Source organism: Fundulus heteroclitus, chromosome 18 (genome assembly GCF_011125445.2).
Source record: "Fundulus heteroclitus isolate FHET01 chromosome 18, MU-UCD_Fhet_4.1, whole genome shotgun sequence".
NCBI classification, from domain to species: Eukaryota; Metazoa; Chordata; class Actinopteri; order Cyprinodontiformes; family Fundulidae; genus Fundulus; species Fundulus heteroclitus.
Window position 1 is genome coordinate 20,123,524 of NC_046378.1, and position 24,039 is coordinate 20,147,562.

Sequence of the window (24,039 nt, forward strand, 5' to 3'; positions counted from 1 at the left end):
TTCCCTCAGATTTTCTGTTATAGAACAGAATTCAAAGTTTCATTAAATATTACAAGCCCACCATGTCCCGTAGAAGCAAAGCTGTGCCAAACCATCACACACCCACCACCATGTTTGACTGTAGGTATGATATTGTTTTTCTGAAATGTTTCATTTTAATGCCAGGCTTAATGGAACGCATATATTTCTAAAAGTTTTCTTTTTGTCACATGATCCCATAGAATATTTTCCCAAAAGTCTTGCACCTGAACAAGATGAATTTGGACTCTTTTGTTCTTGTCACGGCACGTCATATTTGTGTTTCCTTCTTTTTTTTCCTTTCTCATTTCTAAGTAGGCTGCATGTTCCTGTAGAAAGACCCGCCTACTTCCTGCTTTCTGGGGTGCTGACCTCAATCCCCTCTATTGGTTCCCTCAGTTCCACCTCAACCAATGGCTCGTCACCACCTACAATCACCTCCTGCTCATAAGGAGAGCCAACCCGTTGATTGAGGCAGCTTGTCACAGCCAGTTGACTTGTGTGCCTCGTGTGAATGAGAAATTGTTTGTTAGCTGATGTATTTGTGCCTAGTGGAGTGGCTCATTTAAGTTTATGGTTACCCATTTTAGTTTGTTTAGTAGCCTGTGCCAGTATCTTTTGTTGTGTTTGCTTTCTGTGCATTTATTACTTTGAGGCCAAGAAGAGGGTGGAATTAGGGCCAGAGTTCTTACTGACTGCCACACTGAGTTTTTTCTATGTTAGTCTCATTAGGTGTAGTGGGTGCTGTGCTCTCTGTGTTTTTTAGTAAGAATCTCCTCCGTTTAAATGTATAGTTAGGCATAATCCTCCTTTTGAGGATCTCTTTTATTTAATTTGGTTTGTTATTTTCACAGCACCCTCATCCACCCTCCTTTTGTTTGTTTATTGCTTGCACCTCTTGTTATCAAATAAATTATAATTTTATAATTTACCGGTTTCTGCCTATATGTTCATGACCCCACTTCCCTAGACCAACAGGGGGTCGTGACATATATGGGGGCTCGTCCGGGAGTGCTCTTTCTAGAGAAATCCCGATCGGCATTAACTGGTTCTTGGTAACAGTGGAGTGACTAGCTTGACAGTAACGAGGTACAGCTTGCCTGATTCAGGGAATCATGGCCGCTGCACGGTTTGAGTTGGAGGTCTTTCTAAAACAGCCCTCAGTAGAGCAATTTAATATGTGTCGGAAAGATGAGCTACTCCAGTTAGCAGCCCACCCTGACATCTCGGTTCCCAAAACAATTCTTAAGAAAGAATTGAAACCTATGCTATTGTTAGCATTAGTTGAGAGGGGAATACTTGTAGTGCCAGAACCGCCTGAGAAAGTGCTCATGTCCCCAGTTGCTGGTCCAGCTGCCAAAGGGGAGGTTACGCCTACCCCTGACCCTGCTACAGACGTAGCGGACTCAGACAAAGTAGATAGAAGGCCAGCAACGCCATTCACGCTGCCCAAGTTTGATCCCACCTCTGGCAGCAGTGCTCGTTCACTAGGAGAAGCACGGATCAAGGTACGCCTTGCCCGTCTCCAGTATGAGGCACAAGACAGAGAACGTCAGAGGCAACTCCAGCTTGAAGTGAGGAGACTGGAGATTGAGGCTGACCAGGTGGTGAGACTGCGGAAGTTGGAGCTAGAAAGCGCCAACGCAGCTATGGCTGGTGGGGCTGCGGGTTCTGGTGGTACAACTTCTCTCCCCTACTCATCCAAATTGGACTCGGTAAGTCCCGGATTCGATGTTGGCAAAAATATTGCTTTGGTACCAGTGTTCCGAGAGGCTGAAGTGGACTCTTACTTCCAAGTTTTTGAGCGAATAGCTTCAGCATTAAAATGGCCGCCGGAGGTCTGGTCATTATTGTTGCAGTGCAAGTTGCAGGGAAAAGCTCAGGAGGCTATAGCTGCTCTTTCTGTTGAGGACAGTGCAGACTATGAAAAAGTTAAGTCTGCCATTTTGCAAATTTATGAGTTAGTGCCCGAAGCTTATAGGCAAAGGTTTCGGTCACATAAGAAGCCGGCAACGCAAAGCTACACAGAGTTTGCCAGAGAGAAAGCCATTCTTTTCGACCGGTGGCTTGCGTCATCTAGTGTAGTTGAGTTCAGTTCACTTAGAGAACTATGTCTGGTAGAGGAGCTTAAACGGTGCCTACCTGAACGCATAGTGATGTACTTAAATGAACAAAAAGTTTTAACATTGTCTGCTGCAGCTACCTTAGCAGATGAGTACATGCTAATTCACAAACCAGCATTTCCCCAGGTTGTAGGAAGTTCCCGTCATGTAAATCTATCTCAGCCTAGCCCTCCTAGGAATTCCAGTCCGAAGGAAGAAGAGCGCCGTTGTTATTATTGCCATAACAGTGGACATGTCATTGCTGACTGTGTGATTTTGAAACGCAAAGACCAGTTGTTTTCGCGTGGGTCTCAGCCCAAAGGTGTCGAGTTAATTAATGATTTACAAAATCCTCAGTTAAAATGTGATGACCAAACCGAGATTGATGCCTGTTTTCGCCCGTTTGTACTCAAAGCACTGATTTCACTGACAGGATTGCCAGCAGACCAACAGTCTGTTAAAGTTTTACGAGACACCGCCTTTTCCCAATCAGTTGTGTTAGCTTCGGTGCTACCTTTTTCAGTTGCATCTGCCTGTGGATTCCGGTCCGTCTTAAGGGGCATTGAAATGGGATATGTGCCTCGTCCTGTACATAAGGTGCACATTGAGTCGGATCTAGTCAGTGGGTTTTTCCCAGTAGCAGTGTGTGATGAGCTTCCCATTCAGTGTGTGGTGTTGCTCATGGGAAATGACATAGCCGGGGGTAAAGTTACTCCAACGTTGAAAGTTTTGGATGTACCAAGGGACCCTGACAGCAGCATGGAGTCCCCCAAAGTATTTCCAGTCTGCGTCGTTACTCGTGCGCGGGCACGGCAGATGATGCGTGATGATGAGTCTGATATTCCGCTAGCTGAAACAGTGTTTTGTAAGCCTTTTCAGACAGCTGATTCACCTCCCGTGAAGGAGCCAGCGTCAGTGGAGAGTGAGATGGAATCGCCCTCTTCCTCCCCACCATTGCCAGCTACGAGAGAACACTTGGCTGAGGCTCAGAGAGAGGATCCAACCTTACAGGCCTGTTTCAGGAATGTGGTGAGTGACAACAATGCAGCAAGTGGTGAAAAAGTAGCATATTATCTAGAAGATGGTGTGCTAATGCGGCGATGGTCTTCAGGTGTAGTTTCTGATACAGATTGGCAAAGTGTGTATCAGATTGTAGTACCTTCAGTCTACAGACAACATGTATTATCTGTCGCTCATGAAAGTAAATGGTCAGCCCACTTGGGGATCACTAAGACTTATCAGTCAGTGTTAAGACATTTCTTCTGGCCTGGGTTGAAGACAGATACAGCTACATTTTGCCGTAGTTGTCACATATGTCAGGTGTCAGGGAAACCAAACCAAAACGTTTCCCCCGTCCCTCTACATCCTATACCTGTGATTGAGGCACCTTTTGGCAGAGTGATTATCGACTGCGTAGGTCCGTTGCCACGTACTAAGAGCGGTAACCAATATCTGTTTACTATTATGTGTGCGGCTACTCGCTTCCCTGAGGCTGTCCCTCTTCGGAATATCACTGCAAAGAGCATAGTTAGGGCTCTAACTAAATCCTTTTCAACTTTCGGTTTACCCCGGGTAGTACAGTCGGACCAAGGATCTAATTTCCAGTCCAGATTATTTAAACAAGTACTAGGGACACTAAATGTACGGCATGTTTTGTCATCTGCTTACCATCCTGAGTCACAGGGTGCATTAGAACGATGGCACCAGACGTTAAAGTCGATGCTTAAGAAATATTGCCATGACAATGGTACTGACTGGGATGAGAGCATCCCCTTCGTTCTGTTCGCAGCACGTGACGCGGTACAGGAGTCACTTGGATTCAGCCCTGCCCAGCTTGTGTTTGGACATGTTCCCCGTGGTCCCCTGCAAACATTGCATGACCAGTTTCTGTCTTTGCAGTCTGCTCCTGCACAAAATGTACTCGATTATGTAAGTCAGTTCCGCGAGCGATTGCACAGAGCTAATACCCTCGCTAAGCAAATGCTTACTACAGCACAAACCGTTATGAAACGAAATTATGATCGTTCCACTGTTGAACGTGACCTCAGTGTTGGAGACAAAGTGCTGGCGTTACTTCCGGTACCAGGTACTGCGTTGTCCGCCAAATTTTCAGGGCCCTATGAGGTACACAAAAGACTCAGTGACACAGATTATGTGATAAGCACTCCTGAGCGGCGTAGGAAAACCCGTGTTTGTCACATTAATATGCTAAAACTTTATCATGTTAGGAAAAATGACTCAAACTCCCAGGGTACTGCTGTGGAGCTCAAATCGGACCCAACTGGTGCAAAGCCTCGGTCCGGAGTAGTAGCTGCAGTTGCAACTGACACTCTGCCTGTATCAGATACCGATGACTTGCGGCCGCGTTGCCCCATCTACCCAGGTACTCGCCTCCCTAACTCAGAGGCGATTGAGGCATTACCTACCTGCTTACCACATCTATCCCCTGCTCAAAGGCAAGAAGTGATAGGTTTAGTTACTCAGTTCCCGAGTTTATTCAGTGACATTCCAAGGAGAACCAAAGTTTTAAACACAATGTTGAACTTACCAACCCTCGACCCATTAAGCAGCACCCTTACCGCGCAAATTCCATGAAGCGTGAGGTAATGAAAGGAGAAGTAGAGTACCTCCTTCAACATGGCCTTGCCAAACCTAGCTCTAGTCCATGGAGTTCACCATGTCTTCTAGAAAGCAAGGCTGACGGTTCACCAAGATTTATCACAGACTTTAGAAAAGTAAATGCTGTCACTGTGCGTGATTCATATCCTCTGCCGCGGATGGAAGATTGCATTGATACCCTCGGTACAGCAGTGTTTGTGAGCAAACTAGACCTCTTAAAAGGGTACTGGCAAGTGCCTCTTACTGAGCGTGCTTCTGAGGTCTCAGCCTTTGTGACTCCTGATGATTTCTTGCAGTACACTGTAATGCCCTTTGGAATGTGTAACGCTCCGGCTACTTTCCAGAGGTTAGTTAACACAATATTAGCTGGGGTTAAAAACTGTAATGCTTACCTAGATGACCTCATTGTTTACTCAAATACTTGGGAGAGTCACATGTCTTCCGTCTCTGAAGTATTTTCTTGCCTTGATCAAGCCAACCTTACCATAAACCTAGCTAAATGTGAGTTTGGGAAAGCCACTTTGACCTATCTAGGCCGTCAAGTCGATCAAGGTCAAGTTCGTCCAGTTGAGGCAAAAGTAGAAGCTATTCAAGTCCAGTTCCAACCACTCGTAAAGCATTGCGCTCATTTCTCGGTCTGGCAGGTAATTACAGAGCATTTTGTATGAACTTCTCGTCTGTGGTCGAACCGTTAACCAGGTTGCTTAGCCCTAAAACCGACTTTGTGTGGACTCCGGAATGTCAAATCGCATTCGATAGTGCTAAGTCTCTCCTCTGTCACGCTCCTGTCCTGGCTGCCCCAGACTTTTCCAAGCCCTTTAAGCTGGAGGTGGATGCCAGTGCCGTAGGAGCTGGTGCTGTGCTTTTGCAGGAAGATGTAGAGGGTATAGACCATCCTGTATGTTACTTCTCAAAGAAGTATAACCGCCATCAGCTTAACTATTCAACCATCGAAAAAGAAACCCTTGCTCTGTTGTTGGCCTTACAGCATTTTGAGGTCTATGTCGGTTCCAGTTCTTTGCCAGTGGTAGTTTACACAGACCACAACCCACTTGTGTTTTTATCTCGAATGTATAACCATAATCAAAGGCTCATGAGGTGGGCATTAATTGTACAAGAATACAATCTGGAGATGCATCATAAGAAAAGTTCAGAAAACATTATTGCAGATGCCTTATCTAGACTACATTCATGAATTTAAAAAAAAAGGGGTGGTTAAGTCTAGACTTTTCAAATTTACACACAGGGGAGTTTGTGTTTATGGGGGGGGAGTGTCACGGCTGTTGACTTCATATTTGTGTTTCCTTCTTTTTTTCCTTTCTCATTTCTAAGTAGGCTGCATGTTCCTGTAGAAAGACCCGCCTACTTCCTGCTTTCTGGGGTGCTGACCTCAATCCCCTCTATTGGTTCCCTCAGTTCCACCTCAACCAATGGCTCGTCACCACCTACAATCACCTCCTGCTCATAAGGAGAGCCAACCTGTTGATTGAGGCAGCTTGTCACAGCCAGTTGACTTGTGTGCCTCGTGTGAATGAGAAATTGTTTGTTAGCTGATGTATTTGTGCCTAGTGGAGTGGCTCATTTAAGTTTATGGTTACCCATTTTAGTTTGTTTAGTAGCCTGTGCCAGTATCTTTTGTTGTGTTTGCTTTCTGTGCATTTATTACCTTGAGGCCAAGAAGAGGGTGGAATTAGGGCCAGAGTTCTTACTGACTGCCACACTGAGTTTTTTCTATGTTAGTCTCATTAGGTGTAGTGGGTGCTGTGCTCTCTGTGTTTTTTAGTAAGAATCTCCTCCGTTTAAATGTATAGTTAGGCATAATCCTCCTTTTGAGGATCTCTTTTATTTAATTTGGTTTGTTATTTTCACAGCACCCTCATCCACCCTCCTTTTGTTTGTTTATTGCTTGAACCTCTTGTTATCTAATAAATTATAATTTTATAATTTACCGGTTTCTGCCTATATGTTCATGACCCCACTTCCCTAGACCAACAGGGGGTCGTGACAGTTCTACAGTGATTTTCACCTTGGTACTCCTCCCAGGATGATATTTTTGCGAAGTCTTTCTTTTTGTTGAATCGGAAACGCCAACATTAAAGTGTAACTCATCCAGCAAGTACGTCAAAAGAGACGTACGGACACATTGTTTGCCTCCAAAGTAGCACTATTCTCCTAGACTCTAGAGGGCAGTGTTGTGCTCCTACGTCACAGCTGTTTCCAACATTTTAAAGCATCTTACTTTTTTCCAAGAGTGACGGTGATTTCTGTCCGGCAATGTTTTGATCACAGCGATCTTCGTGGGCCAAATCATGAAGATGTCTATATTCACAAACCTTCGACAGAAGGACATGCCCGTCCGCCATTTTTTTTTCTGCACTGGACTGTCCACACAGTACACAGGAATTTTCCCAGGTGCACGGAGTGAAAACTTTTGGCTTTGTGGAGGGGCATGATTGCTAAAATGGCAAAATATAGCATGCGGACCTCACGGATGCATCAAGCATAAACCGGGCTTTACTCCGCCCAATCTCACAGTTGAAAAATGTACTGCAGGATTTCAACAAATGTGCGGTAAATTAATTGTCAAAAATAATGTCTAGGATACGTAGACGAAACTAAAAGACGACAGTTTATTAGCAAAATTCGGGGGTGAGTTACCCTTTATCTGGGTCAGACGATGTCTGTAGTGCTTTAGAGGCTTTTCTGGGTTCTTTTCTGACCTCCTTGATGAGTTGTTTATATGCTCTTGGAGTAATTTTGATTGGTTGGCCACTCCTGGTAAGCTTAACATCTGTTCCATGTTGCTTTCTTTTTTTTGACAATGACACTCACTGTGATTTGCCGGATTCCCACAGTCTTAGAAATGGCTTTAAAACCCTTTCCACAACATGAACGGCAGTCAAAGGAGAGGTCTAGGCTTCATAACTGCTGCTTTCTTCTGCTCCAGTGCTTTATCTGACACACGGGGTTCTGGGTCTTATAATAGAAAGTCAGTATTCCTACAGGGGGGCTGTGAGCCAAATCAGAAGGTCAGATGGCACAAGTCTTCACTTAATATCAGTGTTAGATTTCAGCTTCATGCCAAGTCCCCCTGGTTGAATCCGGCATTGCCCTGCAGCTATGTGTGGGAGCGTGTTTGTGAGGTGTTGTTTAGTGACTGACCTGAGATTATGTGCTTTATCAGTTAGATTAGCTTCTTTTGCCTCTGATATGGCCTGCATGTCTGCTTCACAGTGGCATGTGAAAAAATAAAACTGCTTGAGGAGCCTGGTGTGTGTGTGTGTATAAATCTGTGGGATGATTTGTTGTACCACATTACGCTTGCTCTGGTTGTTTAGATCGCAGCACAAGGGTTATTTCAGGAAGACTAACTTTATGTGATGTTTTGTGGGTATGTTTCCACATGCGTTATGTATTTATATATGCTTGCAACTGTGCTTCTTCTAAATTTTTCAGAAAATTTAATCAGAAAATATTTGAAAAGATTTTCTGATTAAACGCACACATGTTGTTTTTCAAGGTTTAGAGAAATTGAAGATTGAATTTGGACAAGAAAACACAAATATATCTTATTTTTTTCATATTATACAGGGTACATTTCAGTTTATGGGACGATGGAGCTAAATACAGCACAACCCTGTAAGAGAGTTTATTAACAGCAGCAGAAGACTAGAGACTATCGAAATGAGTGGTTGTAACATGACAGAATATGGCGAAGTTCACTGGATATAAGAATGTTTCTGAGGGCTGCTCTTTAGACCAAAACATTTAATATTGTCAAAAGATGAGGGAAGTCTGGTTTTACAAACTGCAGCTTTAAGAGGTTTGACTAGCAAGTTGTGCATGACATTTCCATCTCCATTTCGATCATGTTTGATCCGTGACTGTCTGCTGTAGTCATGTTATAATCTTGAAATCCTTCCAAATCCCTTGAAATCTGCTCTATGTTAAAGTCCGGCAAGCTCTTCCAACATATTCTAGTAGATGTTTGAACCAACATATGCACTTCTGGCCACTTAACTTCGGCCCTTCATTGTGCACACTGACAATTTATATTACCACTGAATATCTGCTCTCAGAACCTCCCCACAGTAAAATGATCCTATCAAAATGTATTTGTTACACATGTGCACCTCATACAGGTTTAAAAGACCAACAGTTGCGAAAGCACATCTATTCACAATTCTCTGTTGGTGTTGATTGGCTTTGATTCTTACAGCTTGTAGGCTTGGATGCAGATAAAGAACAGAAATAGTTATGAAGCTTCCTGTATGCTTATAATGAGTTTGCAGCCTGTCACTAAGCAGGCCTCTAGTCACCATGGCACTGCATTACTGTTGCTATGGTTTCCTTATCTGCAGGATGTGGTTCAACCAGACCTGCCATATTTAGTCTGCTTCTGAGTGAGCAAGTCTGCTGCTCCTGGATGCACTTAGCTCTCCTTTTGTTTTTTTCTCTGGGAAAGAATAAAGAAGCTCTGAAGCCTTTCTGTATAAACCTGTACTGTTTTACAGCTCTAGTGAAACAGGAAGTACAAATGTAGTCATCGGTTTGATGTGTGCAGATACAGTGGCTGGCGAAAGTAGTCATTCAACCCTTTTTTAGTCAATTTGTTACATTCCAACCTGTAATTATTATACATATGCAATTCATATATATATATATATATATATATATATATATATATATATATATATATATATATATATATATATATATATATATATATATATATATATATATATGGATGAAATGTGAAATGTATGTGTCATGACCTGCCAGTAGAGACATACCTTTTCTGAAAGGCCCCAGAGGCTGTGACACCGTTAAGCAAGAGGCATCACACCAAGAAAACCAAGGCGCTCTCCAAACAGGTCAGGGACAAAGTTATTGAGTAGAAGTGAGGAAGGAATTATTAAAAAAAAAAAAAAAGCTAAATCTTTGATCGTTGACCACCATCCAATCCATCATCTTCAAAAGTAAAGCACATGGTAACAACAAGCCTGCCAATAGAGAGCTGCCACCAGAACTCACAGACTGGGCCAGGAGGGTATTAATCAGAAAGGCAGCACAGAGACCAAAGGTAACCCTGAAGGAGCTGCAGAGCTCCACAGCAGAGACTGGACGATCTATCCATAGGACAAAAATGAGGCATACACTGCATAGAGCAATTATGCACACTGAATTTTTTTTATGTTGTGTTTTATTTGTTATTTTTTCCTGTTTGTTGTTTTCTTTACAAAAATAAAATAGATATTCAAAGTTGTATGCATGTTCTGTAAATGAAATGGGCAAACTATGAAACAATCCATTTTAGTTCCTAACTGTGAGGCAATAAAACATGAAAAAATGTCAAGAGGCTCTACATAGAAATAAATTATAATCTAGAAATGAGAGGGGTTTTTATCTTTGTGATTAGAATTAAATTTGAAACAAAAGCATTATTGTGAACCTCTGTAACCCCACATTCTTGTTCAGGATAAATAATCCTCTTATTTTTCTGAATACAAGAGCTGCAGGATTAAATTCTCTGAGATAATTATTTCTCTTTCAGGCTTTATCTCAGATTGGTCTTAACCATTCCTTCTGTGTTCTTTCACAGATTTAACAGATTAGAACGGTCCAGGAATCCTACTTTCTTGATGGAAACATTGTCTTGTGGTGAATCAGAAAAAAAGGTTATGTTTTCCACACTACTTATATGATATAATAGGACTTTCTTGTTGTAAAATTACTCTTATATTACCAGAGTTAATGTTCACAGATCTGAGTAAGGATTAGACATCTTTGTAAGAAAGTTGTCAAATGCCCATCAGTCAGCTTGGCTACTGTTATGTATATTCATGTAACATGCTAAAATGTGTCTTTGTAACCTTGATCCATCTAAAGTGTAAACAAAATAAACAATATATGTTTTTTTTTCTTTAGGAGAGAAAAATTGTTTGGTCATTCTTTTATGCTTCTTATTGTCCAGTCGATCCATATGATCTCATCTACAATTCAGATCAATTTGGTTTAATCAGGTCAGTCCAGTTGAACTGAATTCAGTTTAATTTTGCTAAGTTTGATGTAATTTGGTCAGTTATCTAATTTAGCTTCTTTTAGTTCAGCTCAGATCAGTTCTGTTTAGTTCAGATTATTATTCAATTAAACGCTTTCATTTAGTGACATGAAGTGACATCAACTTATTTTCTGTTCAGTTTATTTTATTTTAATTTTGTCACTTCACCTAAATGTATTGCTATTTATCTCACTGAGTTCAGGTTAGTTCAACTTAGTCCAGTTTAATTCAGTTAAATTATATATATGCAGTTTAATTAAATTGCATTATTTTAGTTGAGTTTACTCCAGTTCAATTAATTCATGTTCAGTCTAGTTTAATTGTATTTATCAAACTGGATTAATTTCACTTTGCTTGACTTCAGTTTGAAGTAGGATCCTGCGAGCAGTCAATGTCAGGTTAATTTTAATTACATTATTTTTAATTCTGCTGAATTCAATTAACTATGAGTTACATTTTGTTTATTAAATTTAATATAAGACACAAAATGTATTTCTTGTCCAACAATGGGGAAATCTGGGAAGACAGTGGACAGAGTTAAACATTAAATCAATAATGAAAAGACAGGCTGATCTAAACTAAAGTCAGTTCTAAAGCAACAGATAATGAATTTATCAGAAAGACTGAAATACAAGTTAAAAACCACAGTATTGCACTATTATGGATAACGTGACATATTCAGGTTAAAAAAGGGAAATATTCAAGTTAAATTGAGGAAAATTCACAGAAACTAGGGAAAGAAGAAAAAATGTTTTACTGTGTAAAAAATGCATTACAAAATTTATGCAAATGATTCATAAAAATTACATGACATTGGTAAGGCTCTATGGTGCTACTCTTTGGTGTTTGAATTACATGCACATGAGTGCAGTTCAGGACAAGGTTGGGAATTAAGGAGTTGTCCAGCCCTGGGGACAAAAGTTGTCCTTGTCAATTGAGTCCTGCAGCAAGGGCAGCTTAGTCTGAGTCCCGAGGGAAGCCACTCAAACACTGGGAAAGGGATATCTGAGGGTTCTTGTAGGATCCTGTGAGCAGAGCTCATTTAATAGTTTTCTGATTCTGCAAAGAGTTTCAGCAGGAGATTACACATTGCCATACATAGTGCAAAATGGTGTCTGTCTTTGTTCTGCCTAAATCTATTCTATGCATTTTAAATAACGGATTTCGATTTTTTTATTTCCTCTTTGAGTTATTGTTAAACGCAGCATCAAGAGAAAAGAGGAATAAAAGATAGCGACAATGATAAAAGTGTTGTAATTAAAATGGAGATTTTACCCAACAACTGAGAGAATATATATTGGATGATTAACAAGTACATGGGATGTTTCACAAAATAAAGAATAGCAATGGGTGAGTCATGAATCATAATTTTCAGTTTAAGGTCCAACTCCTGACCATCTGCAACCCCTTTCTAACCCTTGTGATGCTCTTACTTTGGCAAATCATGAATGGTTTTCAAAGTTTTACTCATTTCCCATAATATCTAGATATTGTGGAGGATCTGAGATTTGTACGACAGCAGTGAAAGTTCATGGAATTAGCCAATCTCAGGAAGTGAAGTATACAGCAAAAACCTTTTTGAACCAAATAAGTTTAAATCTTCGGGAAAGAATAATTTAATAAGTGTAACAGTGGAAGGCATTATATTCAGGTTTCCTCTTTTTTGTATTTTGATTTGTAAAAACCCTCAGACGTTCGCTGTCGGAAGTAGTTGCATTATCTTCACTATTATATGTACTTTTTTGAAAAAAGACAGTTATAGATAGCAGTTAATTGAAACGTATTATATAGGGTTTCTTGCAAAGGTATTTATGCCCCTTGAACACATCCATGTCTTTTTATCCAACAACTTCAAACTTGGATTTTATGTGATAAACTGGAGCATAACTAGGACATGGTTGTCAAACAAATGAATAATTGTTATGCATCTCTTTTTAACCCTGTATATTTCCCTTATATTACCTTTGGAGGTGCCTAATTACTAAACAAACCACTTGAGTTTAAATCAGTTTCCGCTGGTCTCTAAAGACCACAAAGGTTTGTTAGAGAACATCAGTAAACAAAAACTGCATAATGAAGACTAGAGAACACAGATAGCTTGAAGAGAAGTTTAAAGCAGGGTTAGCTCATAGAAAAATATATAAAGCCATGAACATCTCAAGGAGCACTGTTTAATCCATCAGTTTAACATGAAAAGAGTATAGCACAAACTACAAACCTTTCCAAACAAGGTAACCCACCTAGACTGACAGGCAGGGCAACGATGGCATTAACCAGAGAAGCAGCCAGGAGGCCTGTGGCAACTCGGGAGGAGCTGCAGAAACCCAAAGCTCAGGTGAGTGAATCTGTTAACATGGCAACAATTGATTGTGGACTCAAATAAAATTTGGCCTTTAGGAAAGTGTATCAAGAAGAAAGTTATTAGAAGTAGTATTGCCACAAGCCAAGTAGATAACCAAACAATCATGAAAGAAGGTGCTCTGGTTTCCTTCTGGTGGGCTACAGAACACCACCATAAACATACCCACAGTTAAGCAAGGCAGTGGCGGCTTCTTGCTGTGAGGAAGCTTTTCTTCAGCAGCGACAGGGAAGTTTCTCAGAGTTTTAAGAAGCCAGATGGAGTTAGAGGTAGAGTCTGCGATTTTCCAGAAATGCAAGAGAGAAATGTAAGTCCCTTTTTGAATAACTGCACATACACAAGACCTTGTTACTAGCTCTCAAGGGGGATCGCGTGAACAAAAATCTCCCAAATCCACTCTTATTTCCTTGTACTGAGGCTTTCCACTTTTTCTCATAAACTTGTAGTGGTTTGCTTATTGTGGCTTTCAGCAATGTTCAAAGTATACGGTGAGAGCAGTGGAGTTTTTACAGGTCAGCAGCTTTCACAGAGATCTAAATTTTTAACCTCTTTCTTTTTGAATACATAACCTTTTGACTACTGTCAGGATGGAAGGAGCATTTAAAAAAAATCTGAACAGGTTAACAACTATAGCTTTAAAAGTATGAAATTAATCATGGAGGAAAGCCTCTTAGAGTTTTTAGGAGTTCAGACTGGGGCAGACATTCACTTTTTGGCATTACAAAGGCCCTAAACATACAGCCAGAGGTATCATAGCATGACATAGATTAATGCTTATCTATATTGTAAATGACTTGAGCAATGTTCAAACCTAAATCCAATTGAATTTATGTGGACTTACAAAATATTGTTAGCAGATGCTCTCTATCCAATATCACTAAGCTTAAGCTATCATGAGAATTATGGCCAGACATTTTAGTCTCTAGACTTTCAAAGCTGGTAAAGACAAATCCCAAAAGACTTGCTGTTGTGCTTACAGCAAATGATTGTTTTACAAAGTATTTTGAGGGCACTCAATTCATGACAGACAATTCAGATTTACCTTTGTGACATAAAAATCATGTATCGTTTTCATTCCGCTTCAGAATTATACACGGCTTTGTATTGCTCTGTCACATATCACTCTGATAAAAAGACATTAGAGTCTGTGGTTATCACGTGACAAAATGAAAGTGAAAACCAGGGGGTGGGAATACTTTGCCAGGCGCTGTGCGCACCTCATTATAAAAGGCTTTTGACCGCCTGCAACATTTCCCAGCATCATCTTGATGCTGGAAAACTTGAAATAATGGAAAAAACAAAATAAAAAAAATAAATAAATCGCATGAGTGAGTACTCCGTCAGCAGCTTCTAAACACCTTATGTAACACATGACAAAGAGATCGAACCCCCCATAGCCCTTTATCGTTTTATTTATTTTTTCGTTCCTTTTTATTAACACTTTTTGGCATTAGATTTATGCATGTGCATGCCGAGCTTCCGAGATTTGTTTACAGTCAATAACAAATTTAATGGAAGGGCAACTTCCCTGCCCAGGCAGGACCTGAACGGCTACAACATGACCATGCACGTTGTATTGTGGGAGGGAGTGCCTCACGCATGCGTATCGAACGCCCTCTGCTCCTGCAAAGCGCTAAGTGGAAAACAAGGAGTGAGCTGCGGCTAGGAAATGTAGTGAATCGCCTCTTTTAAATGGAAGATATAGACTTGTAACAATTAGCAATCTCGGCGTGTGTCACGTGACATAAGAGAAGCGTTGCTGTTTAGGTCTAAACAGGACTTCAAATCTCGAGGCTGTAAGTGAGTAACTCGGCTTTATTGTTAGAATCCACAGGTTCTGATCTTTGGTTCCCTTTCCTTTAAAAGAAAAGAAAAAAAATACTAAGAGTGCTTGTGGATGAATCTGGACTGAGTGGCTGGAGTTGTGGGCGAGGAAACTGTTGCATCACTCGAGTTTGCAGTCGCACATTACGGACTTGCTCGTTCCATCCAAGCGCAAGACATGATGAAATGTCCTGCCTCTGTGTAGATGAGGAATTTCGAACCGAGTCGCCGTGAATTCATTGATGGGCTTGTAAAACTACGAAAATCAATTACCCGCAGTTCTGTTGAGCTATACATGTCGCCTCAGATCGCTTCCTTTAGCGGGCGTTTTCCCTTGGATTTTCACTCGTAGGGGAGAAGGAAGTTTCCTGCGCTCTTGAGTGGCCGAGGAAAGGTGCTGTCTGTGGTCCTGAACTCAGAAATCTCAGCCAGGAGTTGGCCTTGAAGACAATTTTAGGACAGAACTAGAGCTTCAGCAGAGGTTGTCCCACCAGCAGCTCCTCTTAGGGCTGAATATGGTAACTCTGCACAGAGTTCATCTGCAAACATTGCTTCTTTTGTTGTTTGACGGTAAGTATACATTTTAAGGTTGCCTTACACAATGTCTTATTTAAATTAAGGGCGTTGCATGCCATGTTTTGGCCACTGAGCAATCGTGGTTATGGAGGTTGACGTTTTCTAGAGCAGACCCTCTAATGCCTGCAGTTCATTTCTCATAAAAAGGCTAAAAGCAATGTTAAGCTTTTTTCATATTTCCTTCTTCTTCTGCTTCTTTTTCTTCTTCTCTCTCTCTCTGTCTCTCCTTTTGCTTCTCTTTTCTCCACCCACATGTTAGAGTAAAAAGCCGATGAAAAAAAAGGAAAAGATAAAATCAACATTGTCACTGTCTGCCCAGGGGGTATGCGCTGGTTATATAACAGCAATGAGCCCAACAGACAGTCACACATATACAGTGCTTTCCGAATGTATTTTGCCAGGTTAAAAACCTCATGGGTTAAGTTGATGTTTTTATTTTAATCTTTTCGTTTTTCGCGGGGCTATTGATGCTGGAGTTGCCCCGCCAAGAATGCAGGGGGGCATTCTTGTCAGGCGTCTTGCCATATATTCATAATTTAATCAAACACTGGCGGTTTTGCTGGGTCACACTAACACTTTAACACTCAACTCTAACCAGTTTACCTATCCCAACTGCAGAAAAGCATCCCCGCAGTTTGATGCTGCCACCAGGCATTCGCTGTGGGAATGGTGTGTATGAACTAATGTGCAGTGTTAGTTTTCCTGTACAAACTACGTTTTGTATGTAGGGTACAAAGCTCCGTTTTGGTCTCATCTGACCAGAGCACCTTCTTTCACATGTTTGCCTAAATGACTTGTGACACACATAAATAGGGCTTTCTTTCACCAATGGCTTCCATCTCACCACTCTTAGATAGAGGCCCTATTTGTGGAGACTATGACTAATACTTGTTGCATTAACAGATTCTCCCATATATAAGCATCTGTGCAGCTCATCCTGAGATATTATAAATGTATGTGTGCTTCTCTGATAAAACATGTTTAGAGCCATTTTATCTCTTTCTAGATACCCCAAACATATGTGACACTCAGACAAAAGAAAACCTATCAAGCAAACCACTCTTTGCACTTTTGCAAGGGTGTATTCTTACTGATGTAAGAATACAACTGAGTCTTATAATTTGAAGAATGTCATAAATAGACAGAACAAGAAAAACAATGTTCATTGTAGCATTGTGTCTTTCTGTAGCGGAAATTTTAAAAATATGTGTAGATGGAAGAAGTCCTAAAACTAATCTTTCCTAGTTCCTAAGAGCCACTCTTGAGGGGCCAAGGGAGCCAAATGCAGCTCTGCAGCTGCATGATGCAGACACAGAGTCTATGCATTCATAACTACCAAATGATTTGCCTTTTACTCACTCAGTTCCCTCCTCATATTATTAAATTATCTCTAATGCAATTATACTCCAACAGTTTCCTTCTCCAGTTTGATCACAATGCCTTGCTAAACCTTCCCAATGGTACCCATAATTTCTACACTCTTTCCCATATATTTACCTCTCCCACTCCAGACAAATATTACAGAGGTCATGTTTTTTACTTTGCTGATCTGTTGTGAGTATAGTCTCATCACAGCTCACAGGGCTGTATAATTAAATTTGTGCCTGTTTTAATGCAAACTGAGTTGTGCATCTGGCCCTGTGTTGCATATGACATGAATGGACTGCACGAGATGATGAAATGCATTAAGAATGTTCTTTTTTATGTTTTCGTGTTGCAGTTTGTTTAGGTCTATAGCACAAGGCAGCTTGTAATTCAATGACTTTTGTACCTGTAAGCACTTCTCTCCAAAGAAAGAAATGCCCTAAAGTTTAGAACCTTAACCATCAGACTTTTTATTTCCTAGAAGACCCCAAAACCAATTCCTGTGTCAAAAAATAATCTATTGCTAAAGTATCTTATGAAATCTGATAGACACAGTTTCTCCCTCCCAGGCAAGTTTGTTCTTTTACTTATTTAAATAAAAATGTTCAAAGTACAAAAAAATATTTTTAAAACAATGTTTACAGAAGACAAGCTGTAAATAAGAAAATATTGGTTGGCTGCAAAGCTAAATGTTTGTAATATTGCTTCTTTAGTCCACCTGAGCAGGCCAGTATGTGTCGATGTGGATTCGGAAACAGAAGCGGTGCTGGGAAACTCCATGAAGCTGATGTGCATATCCTGTTTGAAGAGGGAGGAGGTCAAAGTCAAGACAACTGTGAAATGGTTCTTCACGCCAACAGACAACAGAAACAACACATACAGGCAAACTCTCGTATGTCTCCAGAACAGTGTACTTCTATAGCTCTGTTTTGATCAGTTTAGATTCTACAAGTTAACAATTTTGTCTTTTTGTTTTTTCATTTCATCTAGATTTACCAATATGACAATGAAGTCCCAGAAAGTGTTGATGGGCATTTCAATGGCCGTCTAGTCTGGAATGGTAGCAAAGATCTACAAGATGTATCCATTTTGATCCTGAATGTCTCAGAGAGTGACCGTGGTTTCTACGAGTGTAACATTACTCGTCAGTTTGACTTTGGAGACTTCAACCCTACAGTTGGGACACAAAAGAACATCACACTGACTGTGAAAGAAAAGGGTATGTCTGTGTACTTTGGTTTAATTTTAAATACATTTGGAAGCAGATATCTAAATCACTGTGTAAAAGACACATAGCCACCTTTTTGTTTTACAGTGTGACATTAAATCGGACTAAACTTTTTCTGCCGTAGATCAGTCAAAATCACCAACTTTCTATATTTGCTAAATACCAAAATAACCAGAGCGAATGTTTCATTGCTTTCTTCAAATTCAGCAATCACATAGCTAAGACTACTTTGCGCAACAACTCAGTTAAATTTAAGAACACATGTGAATGTTTGTTCTCAAATATTCTCAAAAAGAACAAAGCTAGTATAATGAAAACCGATTATGGCTAAAAATGCACTTAATGACAAAAACATTATGTCTTGGAGATAAGTTCTAATGTCTGAAAATTATAATAGAGGTGAGAGACCCATTAGGACCTCTTTACATTTGGAGAAAAAGCTTGGAAGCCTGAGAACATCATCCTAGCCCTGAAGTAAGAGCGTGGTAGCACCAAGTTGTCCAGGTGTTCTGCTGCAGGCAAACAAACAAAGACAATGTTTGAAGTTGCCATTTTAAAGCCATGATCTTAGTCCCACAAAAAAAAACAAAAAAACTAATGGGAGAAGAGCAGAAAAGGTGCGAGTGAGGAAAGAGGCCTCTTACTGTACCCTGTTTCAGGGCCGATATTCCAGCAAACTATTGTGAGAAGCTTGTGGAAAGAAACCATAAAATGACCCAAGTCATTCAAGTTTTTAAGGCAATTCTGCCAAATTCTGAGGAAACATGTTTAAACTTTTGATTTTGAAGAAATTCAGAAGAATTATTTACAAAAAGTATTTGTATCATTATTCTGGCATTTAGCAAATACAAATGATTTTGGTAATCCTCACTGACCTAAAACAAAAAAGGTTTAGGTCTGATTTTATGTCAGACAGTGAGAATATTTTTCATGTGTCTATAAATACAGTTCATGTAAAATGTGTTTAACTGAAAGCAAGTAAGCAATCACAATGTTTTTTAAAAACCTCCATTACACTTTATACACTGTCTAAAGCTATCTGCATGTTTCTGTTACAAACATAACATGATCTATCCTGTGTTAACAAACGATTTTTGGTTTCTTAATCAAGGCTTCAATGTTTAGATGCAAACACAGTTCTCTGCTGACCTGTGTGCACTGGGTCCTTTCTTTGTGCTCTGCCTCCTCTTCATCTGAGTCTAAAGTGTTTATCAGGGCACCATGACTTGCTTTTCAATTACAAACCCACCTCTTTGCTAAGTGATGCATTAGTGTGAAAGCAGCCTGCCACTAACAATACCTCAATAATTGTGTTTTATTTTGTCTGCCTTTATTTTCTAAAGCTTTCTTCTGTTGTCAGTGAAGGGCTTAATTCAAACCAGCTTCTTTGCTATCTGTTTAAAACTGGGTAATGTATAATGCTTCCCGAATGTCTGGCCTGCTGAGTGTTTTATCATCCACCTGTATCAAATATACAAATATACATGTATATTTGGAAGTTCTTAATTATTATCCATTTCTTTAAATTTGCATTTTCTATGTTTGCACATGGTAGAATTTTAAATAAGATGCATATAAAGATACATATTGTTTTTTTTTCCACCTAAGTATGCTACAGTCTGATTTTTCTTAATGCACAAATATCGCAATTTACCGTCATATTTCATACAACAGTGGTATCAAATTTCAGAAAGCCTTCTGTGTAATGATCATTATACATGTGCATCATATTCTGGTAATGATGTTCATGGCGGCAAACTGAAATAGCTTGTGGTTAATGCATCTGTGCTTTCCCACCTGAGGGATTATATTACAAAAACAGCACCACCTCAGTAGGTTTTCTGGAATTTGGTACAAACTTACAACCAGGTTCACAGTGGCTCAAAAAATCAATTTCCTTGGATGATTTTGAATAGTTTAATGCTTTTTTGTTTGTTTGTTTTTGTACAATTGCCAAATGCCTGCATGTGTTCTCAACGAGATTTCTGCAAACTCCAGTGTATTTTACTAGGGTTATGTGTGACAGACCAACAAAACAAGTGTCAAGTGAAATGAAAAACTTAAAAGTGTGGCATGCATTTGTGTCTTCCTGTTTACTGTGACCAGCGGAAATAAATCCCCATGGCATTACGCTGCCACCACCATGAGTCACCAAGAAAAGTACAGTTGAAGGTGGCATACAGGGTTAGTTGTCCTCCCCACATCATTGTGCAAGTAGGCCAAAGAGTAGCTATTTGGGTCTCATCTGACCAGTGTCATCCAAGTCCTGGCATCTGGAGAATTTCTTCTTGCTACTCATGTATGAAGTGCAGATTTTTGGAGTATATGGCTAATAGAGGCTTGCTGACATATTCTCCCCCGAGATCTGTGGATCCATGTGCCTCTGCCAGAATGGGCCTCCTTGCTGCTTTCTTAGTTAATACTACTTTTCCCCAGACTGTCAATTTTAGTTGATAGCCATGTTTTAGTGGGTTTGCAGTTGAGCTGTACTCTTTCCACTTTTGTTGCCTTCACAGAATACCTGGATTTATACTAAGATTAGATTACACCCAGGTGGATTGGTAGGTGACTTTCTAAGGCAAATGTTTTTCACAGGATTTTATTTGGATTATCAGTGTTAAGGGAGCTGAATGCAAATGAACATTAAACTAGAGGTTTTATTTGTGAAAATAAATCAAATCTAGGCATGATGATCTTTCCTGTTCAAAATTATGCACTACCTTGAGTTGGTCAATCACATAAAATCCCTGAGAATACATAGAAATATGTCAGTACCAAATGACAATACGCGAAACAGCTCAAAGAGTATGAATACCTATGCAGAGCATTTCAGTCTACTGTTATTAATCTCCTACCGAAGCTAAATAAAATAAAAAGACTTAAAAATATAAACAAATAAGATATTGTAGGCATGATTGAAAACATTGTTTCCCATAAAATTAAAGGCAGTAAATTATTACGGTAAGCAGAAACTGTTCTTATGTTCAGATAGACATAACTATTTTTAAACACATTAACAATAAGAAAACTCTAATATTGAAATACATTTCAGATGCAAGAACCACTGTGAGTTTACACCTCCATCTTATGTCAAACACAAAGGAACCTTGTGGAGCTTTCATATTTCTATAGGCAGGTGTTGTTGAATTTGTCCCCACCTGCATGTGACCTTTAGAAATCTCTGCAAGGTACCTTTCCTTTAACTCACTAGGTTCTGATATCATTACTCTATACTTCCGATCCTTAGATTTTGTATGTAATGCACAATAGCATGAATTCATGTAAGAATTTTTTTTTTTTTTACAGTGCTTACTGTATTTGATAATCAGACAGCACCTTGCCACTGCAAAATGTGAAACCAATAAAAGCATGTTTGGCTAGATGAACAGGAAGTGGTACATTTTCATGTGATTAATAACATGTATGTTGCATGGACTACATCTTCTTTTTCCTAATTGTATTTTAAGAATTTACCAAATATTAAATGTATTCTTAGTAATGCCTCATACTCCCACTGTTGTATATCTGACCAGCATTTTGGCGCATGAAGCAAAGAGACATATTGCCTTTTTTGAATCTAATACTTTGGCATTCATAATGGGATCTCCTGTTAAACTGGAGATTATAAGATTGTTTCTGGTTTGCTGAAAAAGTCTGTGGCATGAGTCTCACCTCAGCGACACTCCATAAATACGGCATATATACACAAATGCATTAGCCTTTATGCACTTGCCCCCAAATGTTGCAGCAATTGCCTTAATTTCATTTAATCTTTTTTCTGCACTATGCAGACACCGTGTCTGTGTTAATAAGGAGTAACTTACCTTGAAATGCCTCAGCTAGAGTGGCTGACTTGCCAGGGAAGTTGGGCTTATTTAATGAATAATTTTGTTAAAAAAAAATATTTACTTACCTGTGAGCCCTCATGCTATTTTATAGAGCAATGGAATATTAGGTCAAGCTGTCAGACAATTATTGAGTTTGGATAAAAATAAATATCAAAGTGTAAAATGTAATGTATCCAATACTGATGCAGTAGCACATTGTTCATATTCTGTCCTTCACCCCAGTACATGTGCAACAAAAGTGACAGAGGTGCTTTAAATACCTGACTGCGTCACAAAATGTTCTAAGGTTCCTTGTGGTTAGACTAAGATAAAATGTGTTTTTTGAATGCATCAATTTACAAGGGCCGATAGGAGAGAGTGCAACATAAGCATTGATGTTTAGTATTAATAAAAAATGGATAGACAGCAATGAATAGGTAAGGACGTGTGCATGGTTACTGTGCTAGGGAGATGTGTGCAGCTCAACCACTGGAACCTGCCAGCTTTCGCTTGTAAGTGCAGATTCTTTTTTCTCATGCTGAATAAGATCCAACAGTCCCTATTGCAACTGTTCCAAAAAAATGTGCTGATGGCAGTCCTCTTCTACATTGTCCTTTGGCCCGAAGAAATTGCAGAAATTGAACCAGTAAACTCAGATTTGCACCGATGTGTATACTTTGCTGTCAGGTTGGGTAGAGACTGGTCGAGGAATAAGTTTTAGAAGAATGCTGTTTTAGTGAGTAGGGTCGCTGCAGACCACTTAGAAAAAAACAAGTCATAGAATGTTTTTAATATTATCAACCTGTAAATATGTGACCAACAACAACTTGAAAACAACCTTTGTAATGGTCAGTGAAAACACTCCTCTATCTTATAATGAATAATTGATGTTTTCTCCTCTTTTCCCTGCTCTCTAAAAATGATAAACGAATTCATTTAACTATCAATTTATAATTAGTAATAAAATCCAGATCCAGTTTGTGAAATCCATTTTCTTAATAAAAAGGGACAATGAAACTTAAATATTAATGTAAAAAAAGAGCAGAGACATGAATGCATCTTTTATAACGGAAAATTCAACTTGTTATAAGTGAAATGAAAGTAAACCTGCTGATCTCAATTGTTCGTCATCACAAATGACATTTGATTGTGAGTCAGCAGTGTTCCAATACATCAGTTGCACTTCCTTAAAGCTGTAGCAGAGTCCTCTGCTTGTGTCGTTTTTTCAGAATGGTCCAGAAAATGAATGCATGCTGAATAAATATGTGCCTATCCGTTGTGTGTGTGCTCCTCAGCCTCCAATGACACTGCCGCAATCTACTCTGAGATCATGATGTATGTCCTGCTGGTGTTCCTAACCTTATGGCTGCTGGTGGAAATGGTTCTACTGCTATAAGAAGATCTCAAATCAGATGAGCAAGCGCAGGATGCAGCGTGAGTCTCACACAGATCCGCACATTCAGATTAGTGTGAGCTGAGGACAAAACACAGTGTTTTGATGTGATATGCGCAGATATAAATGTGCACCACATATCTCGGTTTGAAATGGCTGATTGTAACTGTGGGTGCTTGAATTTTGTTATTATATAATACTCATTTAAAATCCCTGACATCAGCGCTGGAAATTAGTGGGCTGTCACATAGATAGACTGACGGAAAAGGTCAGACTAACAGACAGACATGGGAATAATTGAAAATGGAGTGCATCCCTCCCCTGGTTTTTAACCCTTACATCTTTTATCTGTCTTTTCTCTAAGGCAGGCAGCCAGAAATACCTGAATTATTCCCAGCTCTGCTGACTGCTCTTTTTTAAACAGGCTTTTACATTCAAGCAGTGTTTTTAACTTCATCGTAAACTGGCTTTTGCGTCACCTTGTCTCAAAGCCACTGTGTACTCACACTAATTAGAGTTCCACGACGTCTACTCGGAGAGCCCATGCCCGCTGACAGCATTTCCTTAAGTTGAAGTATATCTTGAGGAGAAATGTACAGATAATGCACCGCACCATGGTGTTGATTCACTATGCTGTTTGCAAAAATTCATCAAATTCCAAATCCCA

At 39.7% G+C, this 24,039-nt stretch overlaps 1 protein-coding gene and 1 long non-coding RNA gene across 2 annotated transcripts; one reads left to right on the forward strand and one right to left on the reverse strand.

Moving 5' to 3' along the window:
- Positions 1 to 204: 204 nt before the first annotated feature.
- Positions 205 to 7,504, reverse strand: LOC118566821. The gene is made up of 3 exons (XR_004933312.1): positions 6,754 to 7,504; positions 5,266 to 5,269; positions 205 to 275 (listed from the first exon to the last, which is right to left on the reverse strand). It is a non-coding gene; the product is annotated as an uncharacterized LOC118566821 (long non-coding RNA).
- Positions 7,505 to 14,772: 7,268 nt separating this feature from the next.
- Positions 14,773 to 23,375, forward strand: LOC118566819 (sodium channel subunit beta-3-like). Its single transcript, XM_036150321.1, has 4 exons — positions 14,773 to 15,553; positions 17,638 to 17,816; positions 17,915 to 18,143; positions 23,275 to 23,375. The coding sequence occupies exons 1-4, from the start codon at positions 15,499 to 15,501 to the stop codon at positions 23,373 to 23,375; spliced, it is 564 nt and encodes a 187-aa protein (XP_036006214.1). The 5' UTR covers positions 14,773 to 15,498.
- Positions 23,376 to 24,039: the final 664 nt, after the last annotated feature.

Excerpts from the sequence above, each read along its gene's own strand:
- LOC118566819 (XM_036150321.1), top strand. The coding sequence starts at position 15,499 with ATGGTAACTCTGCACAGAGTTCATCTGCAAACATTGCTTCTTTTGTTG. Across the intron at positions 15,554-17,637 it reads GCTTCTTTTGTTGTTTGACG|TCCACCTGAGCAGGCCAGTA; the intron begins GTAAGTATACAT and ends TTGCTTCTTTAG. Across the intron at positions 18,144-23,274 it reads ACTGACTGTGAAAGAAAAGG|CCTCCAATGACACTGCCGCA; the intron begins GTATGTCTGTGT and ends TGTGCTCCTCAG.